The sequence below is a fragment of the Coregonus clupeaformis genome, chromosome 16 (assembly GCF_020615455.1).
Source record: "Coregonus clupeaformis isolate EN_2021a chromosome 16, ASM2061545v1, whole genome shotgun sequence".
NCBI classification, from domain to species: domain Eukaryota; kingdom Metazoa; phylum Chordata; class Actinopteri; order Salmoniformes; family Salmonidae; genus Coregonus; species Coregonus clupeaformis.
The window spans coordinates 39501748-39511479 of NC_059207.1; the positions used below are offsets into that span (position 1 = coordinate 39501748).

The 9732-nt window shown below is 40.6% G+C and overlaps 2 protein-coding genes across 2 annotated transcripts in view; one reads left to right on the forward strand and one right to left on the reverse strand.

Annotated features, from left to right (window-relative positions):
• Positions 1-3173, reverse strand: part of LOC121584148 (rasGAP-activating-like protein 1) — a 48595-nt gene extending 45422 nt beyond the window's left edge. Inside the window, exons 1-4 of the mRNA XM_041899987.2 lie at positions 3109-3173; positions 2746-2802; positions 1115-1228; positions 573-634 (exon numbers count right to left, since the gene is read on the reverse strand). Coding sequence (XP_041755921.2) covers positions 573-634; positions 1115-1228; positions 2746-2802; positions 3109-3173 — 298 coding nt within the window. The remainder of the gene's footprint in view (positions 1-572; positions 635-1114; positions 1229-2745; positions 2803-3108) is intronic.
• Positions 3174-4502: 1329 nt separating this feature from the next.
• Positions 4503-8988, forward strand: LOC121583959 (protein DGCR6-like). Its single transcript, XM_045225484.1, is given in 5 exon segments — positions 4503-4512; positions 4592-4615; positions 6149-6316; positions 6460-6737; positions 8908-8988. Coding segments are annotated over 5 exon segments (561 nt in total).
• Positions 8989-9732: the final 744 nt, after the last annotated feature.

The window sequence follows — 9732 nt, forward strand, 5'->3', positions numbered from 1 at the left end:
GTGGTGTTTTAGACAAAAGGACAGCTGCACTGTACAATGAATGATCCTGGAGTTGATGCAAACCCTGATTCAAGGAGCAATCCTGCAAACAAATGTAACCATGTACAGGCCATTCTCTCTCTCTCTGTACGCTGTCCAATGAGAAGGAAGCTGTTTGGCTCATAGGGACAAATCAGTAGAGAATAGTATGTGAGCAAACTAACAAGCATAGCAGTCAGAAAAATGAATCTCTAAATTAACCTATGGATTTGTGAGAATACACTAGCAACCTTTCCCAGCAACAGGATGTAAAAAAGACCCAGCTCTTCAATCACAGTGACCTACATGGCAGAGCCTTACTCAGAGTCATGGGAATAACCCCTCTCTGGTGACCCTTTGCTCTTTTGGTTTGCCCTCTCTAGCATGGCATAGACAGAGAAGCAGACCCACAGATATCAACCGCAGCACTGCAATTCTATAAATCAATAAGCATTTAGAAGTGTTTCTGTGCTGGTAGTTTTTCCCGTCACCTCAGTGCCACCCACTCATTTAAAGTCACAAACAGTATTGTGACATATAGTGATCAGGTTTACCTTTAACCTTGGCCCCGATGGCGTCTTTGCTCAGCGATATCTTTCCAATGACGTCATCATGGCTAGGCCAAAAAAAAAGGGAGAACATATGCCATAATTAACAAAAACATATCATTTAAAATAAAAGTCTTCACAAGAGGTATTTCTCAAAAAAGGACTTAACATCCTATAAAATGACCTCATAAAACAGTAAGAATATATGCATAGACTGAGAAGGTTGTTGATCAGGAGACTGAGGTAGTATTTCATTTCTCAATCTGTGGTACCATCTGTGTGTTGATGTTCGTTTATTCAAGGCATGCAGGTTTTTCCAAAACCAACATCCATGGTTCTTCACCCAGTCAGTCTGGGTACAAAACTCTAAATTTACAGCCTCTGGTAAACAAGCCAACACAATCATGAACATCTCTTCAATTACAAAACTATGATAACTTTACAGGTTATTTAGATATAACCTGTTTATACACCATTATCAACTAGTTTGTTGACACAGAAACTGAATTATCTGAATTCTCTCTGACAGATGTTAAAGACAATCTTACCCAATGGTGTCCTCATCCATGACATAGAAGGAGAGAGAGTAGAACCCCGTTGGGAGGTGCAGTGTGTATTCTTCTCCCCAGAAAGGGTTGAGGTTCTTCCACACTGTGGCTGTCCTGCAAGGTAAGGGTGCAAATAATAGTGACCATAACCACAGAAAGTACTGCATGTCCCTTATTTCTTATTCATAACCATAATCCCTTTCATTGTGAAGGTCAGTAACAATGAAAGATGACAATTTACAATTAAGGTTGTGTGGGGAATATTGTGATGTGTTGAAAGTAATGAAACAGTGACAGAATAACAATGCAATAACTTCAAAAGGCAGTGTGTAGAATAACAAAATACAAGTCTATATGCAATCATTCTTATTCAATATTTTCATTATGAAACATGAACTACTGCAAATGCTCTAACCATAAACTGGAGATTGCAAACCTGCTGTCTAGACATGGAATTGAGGAATGACATCTACATCATGTCCTCTATGCCAATGGGTAGCAGGAAGGTCTATTTTCATCAGCAACGTGCATCCATTTATTATAATGAAACTCTGTTTTTCCAGACACCATTACCCCACAGCAGGGTCAAAGCACCAAGGCATCCAGAAAGCACACAATCAATGAGTCAGTGAGCTGATAATGAGATAGCCAGAGACTGATGCAGATCTCTGCAGTCAGTCAACCGTCCAACTCCTCTCATTATGGGAGAGGAAACAACTAAATTAAAAGACAAAATGAATGCATTTTATAAACCGCTGAAACATTACATTTTACATTTTAGTCATTTAGCAGACGCTCTTATCCAGAGCGACTTACAGTTAGTGAGTGCATACATTTTGATACAGTTTGTCAGGAAAGAGGTGTCGGGAGTGTCGGGAGTCTTGATTAGCCAGGAGTCTCGATTAACTCGTTAGTCGTTCCACATGAGGACAAAGCGACAGGTAATGACCCAGCAGAGGGGGGGTACATCATCCCCAAAAGACAACAAATGAAACATATGGGACATTTATATACAGAGTACACTTGTGTGAACACACACACAGCCAAACCCAGGGCAATGCGCTGCATAAACACATACCATCAGCCTTCCATGTCCCTGCCTGGAGCCGGGAATGGGAGCTCCCTGCAATAATTTATGCCTCCTCTCCATGGTTACCTACTGGTGTCTTAAAGGCCAGCCCTGGATCAGGTTCAATTGCGCTTGGGGGGCTCAAGCTAAGAACACCACAGTCCTTATCAGTGATCACACACCTAGCCTACTATACCACACCCCTGCCCTGCTAGCCTATATAAAACATAGCGGGGCACCCAAAGTCCAGCAACCCACTCCTTCATTATACATCCTGTTCTTATCCTGTTCTGAATTCAACGTGTGTGAGAGCAATCAGAGGTTTGGCATAGTCTAGAGTAAGGACAACATCATTCAACAAGGTTTCCTTTGAACTGATAAATATGTTTTGCCATGGCATTAACAGTAGTGCCCTATCAGTTTTAATGTTTTTGGCAGCAGCATGCCACTTGCTGTCACATACAATTCTGAAGTAAACGTTTAGCTCATATATCAATCGCATTTATGGTCATAAAACAGTCAAACAAAACAAGAATGCATAGGACTAATATGATGGACTCACCTGGCCACAACTTCATTGTCAACTTTTACAATGCAGTATGGGTCACTTGTCCCAGAGCTTGACAGATAAAAAAATAAATATGTTTAACATGGAATGAAGGTAGCAGAGGAAACAGATATGTTCTTCCCTTATCAGTTGCTAAATACATTATTGATATAAATATCTTAAACGCCTGTCAAGTCTAGGCTACTTGTAGTCACATTTTACCACACTAATATCTCAATTAGTGCTGTAAAACAAAGGTATTCTTAACTTCAAACAAGTGCACATCCTAGTATTAGTGTACTTCACACGAGAAACCTATAAATAAGCAAATAGGAGTAATTGCTGCCTGTTGCATAAGTACAATTAAGACATACTTACACGTCTTTGGCTGGTAGGCTCCTGCCCTCTACAATACGGAAATATAGGGATGTATTTTTGGCCATTTTTGACAAAAGAGAATGGTTTTGCCACTTATTTTAATTTGCACATCCGCGATCCTTTCAACGTTGCTCCCTATGGTGCACGCCTCCTCGCAACTGGGTACTCTTCTATTCCTGCACCTTTTGCGCGTGACGGCGTATCATGCCCACGTTATAATCACTGATGTATCGTTTGCAATGTACAGTAGGCTTATTAGATACATAATTAACAGCCACGTTGCAAACTTATAAGAGTAAGGTCACTATAAACAAACAATGTTGTAAAATGTTTGGGCGGAAACAACCCAAAGAAAAACTACATTTGTAAAGTATCGTACCAATTACTAAATATACATTTACCGACTGTCATTTACTTTCCTAATTTGTGCCCTTTGAAGAAAATAATAATCCCATGCGTTCTTTTTGCAGTTCCAGATGAAATTAGCATTTGTAATCTATAGCCTACTCCTGTTTTACAAAAAAAAATTGCAGTAGCTACTTTTTTTTTTAACTATACATCTTTATGCGTCATTGACGTCTCATCAACCTACACACGACTTGCCGAAATTACACATGACACGGTCAACCACAGCTGGAAACCCTCAAGTATCAGCGATGCTCATCTGCTCGCCGGTAGAATCTTCACTCGATTGACAGTGTGCAGCGCGCGTCATCTGGCGGATGAATTTAACTCCTGCTATTTCTCGCGCCCCCCACACTCGCTTTTGTTTCTGTAAAATAATAGTTAAATATTTACATTTAACTTATCTTTGCTAATAAAATGTGAATTACAAGCAGGTATCTTATAGACAACAAACCCTTCCATGGGTAGATCTAATAGGAATCCTTGGGACATTCCAACCCTAAACCATAACCGCTACCCTTATCCTAACCTTAACCATTTTAAATGTCAACTTCAGTGGGGTGATGTCAGAGTTGAGATGTCCCAAGCACAGGAGGTTGGTGGCACCTTCATTGGGGAGGACGGGCTTGTGGTAATAGCTGGAGAAGAATTAGTGGAATGGTATCAAACATATCGTGTCCATGTGTTTGATGCCATTCCATTTGCTCTGTTCCAGCCATTATTATGAGCCGTCCTCCCCTCAGCAGTCTCCTGTGGTCCCAAGGATTCCTTTTAGACTTTTCAGTCCTTCCACAGGCAGAGCATCCGAGCATCAGTCGCTTGCCTGCAACGCCTGTTTGCTAGCCTCCAGCTACAGCAGAAATGCAGCAGAAATGCACACTACTTTGTATAGACTACATTTTGATGAACTTCTAAAGATAACTATGTACCTATGTGGTTCCTCAAAGCTTTTACAGTAAAGGGTTTGCTAAATGCCAATAACCTATGCTATGGCTGAGAGTGAAGCTAGCTAGTTAGCAAGCATGATGGATTGCTAGCTCGGAGCTAGCTGAGAAAACTCAACTCCCCCATACATCAGAACTACAAACCCTTGTCAAAGATTTGCCCAGTAACCATCCCAACCCAGCATCATGGGAGAATCTCAATAGGCCCTTTTCACGATGACGTCATCTAACTTCCGCCTTTCCGCGTAGCAGGTTAACTTCACTTCCGTTCGCCCGTAACCTGAGACTTCTCAACGAAAATACAACTGTTGACCACTAACTAGCAAGCTAGCTACTTGAAGAAATTCCAAAAGGTACGTTTAAGTTAAATTAGTAAAGTTAAGAGTAATAATGTTTACGTATATGCAATGGTTTGTAACTTGCTAACGTTATTGTTAATTCATAATTGTTCACTGCCTTAGTTACTTAAAAGTGGGCTAACGTTAGCTAACAACAACTTAGTACCAGATACCGATAACGTTAAAGGTAGCGTTACATTGCTGCCTGGCTGTAATGTAACAAGTTTACTTAGCTAGCTATCTAACCCTTTGTTAGGCAGTTAGTTTATTCATGAATGTATAGTAACTCACCTATTCAAATACTGTTGTGCATGATAGCTAGATAAATATTGATTCCTGGTCAAAGCTGAATGTTAATTTAGCTGTTTCTTTTCTCTCGGTGTCTGTATCGCAACAGTATCCCATCCAACACCGAAGCATGGCACAATCTTCGAGAAGATGCTATTGCAGTGTACCATTTTGTTCAAACAACAAACAGAAATTCCCGTATCTGAGTTTTCACGATTTCCCTGTTGATGGAGAAATACGTGCCCGTTGGAGTGAGGCGATCAGGAGAGATGAGGGACCAAGTTTTAAGATTCTTCGTGGGAGCACCTTTGTTTGCAGTCAGCACTTTTCCCCCTGAGGATAGATACACATCGGCCAGTGGACGGATCCGTATTAAACAGGGATCAGTGCCGTCTAGATTCCACTGGAATGATTGGGGGTAAGGATAGGTAGACAGCGTTAAACGTAATACTACTGTAATCCAATAATATATTACTTGTACAAAATGTTTAATAATTTAATCCTGATGCAATATAGCTGCTACATTTTGTCATTTTAGGGACTGAAAAGTGATTACCAAAATGTATCATGACAAGCATATGGTTAATTTCACACATATAGGAGGCGGCTCACAAGCTCGGGAGCTAAGCGTTCCTAAGCGACACCGGATGTAAACATAACCTGCATCGCGGCAGAACGGAAGTTGTCTGACGTCACGTGAAAAGGGCCTATTGCATTTCCTTTATTTCTAGCTTCCTCTTTCCTCACTGCCTCTTCAATTCAAAACCCATTGGATGAGAAGGTCAGATGTCCCTCCCCATAGACCTTTTGTTTTGAGAAGGTGAGGAGAGAGGACACGAGGAATCAAGAAAATTAAATTGAGATTCTCCCCATGTCTTATGTGCATTCATGGTTCCTAGCTATTTACAGTTGTTAGATGTCAGAAGCATGTCAGAATTTTTAGGTAGTCCCTTGCTGTTTCGGTCTGTTTGGTTCCTAGTGAATACACCCCAGGGGTTACAGAAACTGGACTTGACCTCTGTTTCCAGGTCCAGGAACTAATCTCTGTTAACTGTTTTACCCCCATGTCCAGCTCCTTCCAGCAGTGCCTGTCCTACACCACACTGAGTGACCTGGCTCTGGGACTCATAGATGGAACAGTGTATAATATAGTACAGGGACTCCTGGATATCCAGCACCTGACTGGGAGGAATCTGTATAACCAGAGACAAAAGCTGCACCGTGAGCATCTAGGTCTCTCTCTCTCTCTCTCTTTAGGTTTCACATGTTCTCTGTCTGATCAAAAAACATTTGAGTGTATGTTAGTGTGGCATTATACAAGGGATCTGAGGTCTTTCACCATTACAATGTCTCAATATTATCTTCCTCATGCCCAGTACTCAAGCAGGATTTGGTTCGTAAGCATAAAGAAGCCCTACAGGTTTGCAAGTCACACAACCTTGCAGTTAGGAAAACAAATAAACAAAGAGAAACAGAAGTATGAAATTGACAAAGCATCATGCCATTATTAAAATTCAGTTTGTGCACTGACTGCAAACACCTTATTGATGTGCTTTTCAATGATCCCAAACATCCCTCCTTCTATATCACAGAGTTGATTTCTATAGTCCCAGGGTTCTACATAACCACCAATCCCCAGTTGAATCAACACTTTGTACATGTACATTCTAGTGCATATGTTAGATACATGAACATAATGGTGCAATGTCATTGTGTGCCTCTGTGACAGATGTCCTGCGAAGACAAGAAGAAGACAGTGTAACAGATGTGATCGTACTTCGTAACTGTCTTGCGTTGTGTTTTTAAAGAAAGGACTGTCCAGCCAGTGATCCCAGTTGATTGGTGTTTGTTCGGACGATAGACACAAGGAAGCACATTAGATGTGCAGGGCAACAGTATGTTGATGGCTGTAGATTCGTGATTCGTATGTTAGCATGGAAATAACTGAATTAGCAGTGGCTAATGCGAAATTACATCTCAAGCATGCTAGCTAACTCGCTCTTACAGCAACAACAGACAAAAAGCACATCCCAGGATGCCCCCAATATCTAACAGGTACTGTACACTTATATACACATATATACACTGAACAAAAATATAAACGCAAAATGTAAAATGTTGGTCCCATGTTTCATGAGCTGAAATAAAAGATCCCAGAAATGTTCCATTAGCACAAAAAGCTTATTTCTCTACAATGTTGTGCACAAATTTGTTTACATCCCTGTTAGTGAACATTTATCCTTTGACAAGACAATCCATCCACCTAACAGGTGTGGCATATCAAAAAGCTGATTAAACAGCATGACCATTACACAGGTGCACCTTGTGCTGGGGACAATAAAAGGCAGCTCTAAAATGTGCCGTGTTGTCACACAACACAAGGCCACAGATGTCTCAAGTTTTGAGGGAGCGTGCAATTGGCATGCTGACTGCAGGAATGTCCACCAGAGCTGTTGCTAGAGAATTTAATGTTCATTTTTCTACCATAAGCCGCCTCCAACGTCGTTTTAAAGAATTTGGCAGTACGTCCAACCGGCTTCACAACCGCAGACCACGTGTACTGCGTCATGTGGGCGAGCGGTTTGCTGATGTCAACGTTGTGAAAGGAGAGCCCCATGGTAGCGGTGGGTTTATGGCATTGGCAGGCATAAACTGCATTTTATCGATGGCAATTTGAATGCACAAAGATACCGTGATGAGACCCTGAGGCCCATTGTGGTGCCAATAATCCACCGCCATCACCTCATGTTTCAGCATGACATTGCACAGCCCCATGTCGCAAGGATCTATACACAATTCCTGGAAGCTGAAAATGTCCCAGTTCTTCCATGGCATGCATACTCACCAGACATGTCACCCATTGAGCATGTTTGGGATGCTCTGGATCGACGTGTATGACAGCGTGTTCAAGTTCTCGCCAATATCCAGCAACTTTGCACAGCCATTGAAGAGGAGTGGGACAACATTTCACAGGCCATAATCAACAGCCTGATCAACTCTATGCGAAGGAGATGTGTCGCGCTGCATGAGGCAAATGGCGGTCACACCAGATACTGACTGGTTTTCTGGTCCACGCCCCTACCTTTTTTTAAAAGGTATTTGTTCCCAGTCATAAGAAATCCATATATTAGGGCCTTATTAATTTATTTCAATTGACTGATTTCCTTATATGAACTGTAACTCAGTAAAATCTTTGAAATTGTTGCATTTTGTGTTTAAATATTTAAACAAATATTTAAAAGTATTTGATCCCCTGCTGATTTTGTACATTTGCCCACTGACAAAGAAATTATCAGTCTATAATTTTAATGGTAGGTTTATTTGAACAGTGAGAGACAGAATAACAACAACAAAATCCAGAAAAACACATGTCAACAATGTTATAAATTGATTAACCTGATGTCTATTCAAAGAAATGTCTATTCAAAGAAATATGATAGATATAGTTTGTCATCATTCTAATGTTGAAGTAATCCTGATTATTTAGTGAAATATGTGCCTTGAATTCTAGAGAGAATTATTTGTTCTGCAGTTTAAAGTGTTGGAAGCTAAGTACACCGCCAGTGGGGTCAAGGGGTGAAACACAGATTGCAGTGCAGGACAATGTCCAGTAGATGGTGGTAGAGGCTTTCTCTCCACAATTGTAATAGCCCTGCTACACTGTATGTGCAGCCAAAGCAGCCCATTATTGTAGGTTTTAAGCTGTTTCAATGGAAGCACGACAATGGGAGCGTGTCACTAGTGCCTGGCAAAAGTTACACATCAAGTGTATAACTAGGTATGTAATGGCTCTGCGGTTTCATGTTCCCTTCTTGTCATTGGAGGAGTTGATGATGCAGATGAACCAGCTGGAAATTATACTTAAACTTCAACAGAAAGAGTCCCAGTCAGGAGGCTTGTCCTGAGAGACAGACAGACTGACAGACAGGATCTGATTGTGTTAAAGCACTGGATACAAAAAAGCATATCCAAGAGTGGATAGATACAAGAGCATCCTGTCCTCTTGTTAGTGAGCGCTTGAGCAGGGCTCAGGATTCACATTCACTTCCAACATGTTCAGGTTCATGTCCTCAGGGGCTGTGTGTGTTCTCTTCAATGCACGTGAAAACCAAGAAGTTGTATTTCTTTGTGATTCTATGTAGAAATCACTGATTCTGGATGACAATGGGGCTGTGATGAGAGTGCAGGAATTTGAAGAATCACTGAAGGCTGTAGATACTTTTCCATTTGGCCACTCAGTCACACAGATGCAAAATTGAAATAAGTAATCTTATTCATCCAACTTATCATGTTTGTGATTATAATTTTTTTACAAAAATGTTATTCATGTTTATCAACATTACATGTTTACCATGATTTTGGCCACTGTAAAATGTGTTCATGAATTAAAAAGTATTTATTCTGATTATTGTGACTCATTGTTTCATTATTAGTCTAGCTGAGTGACAATAGACAAAACATTGGTTAAAAGGTATTAAAACGTATCTAGTACTATACAAACTTAGATGATTTGAATATCATTTGTATGCTGATACTGTAGCATCCAGTTATTGTTATTATGGTAGATGAAAACCAACACTTTTGATTTAGGCCTATGTTACAGTCCAGTCAAAAATGTGATTTTCCTGTGTTTTATATATATTTCCACA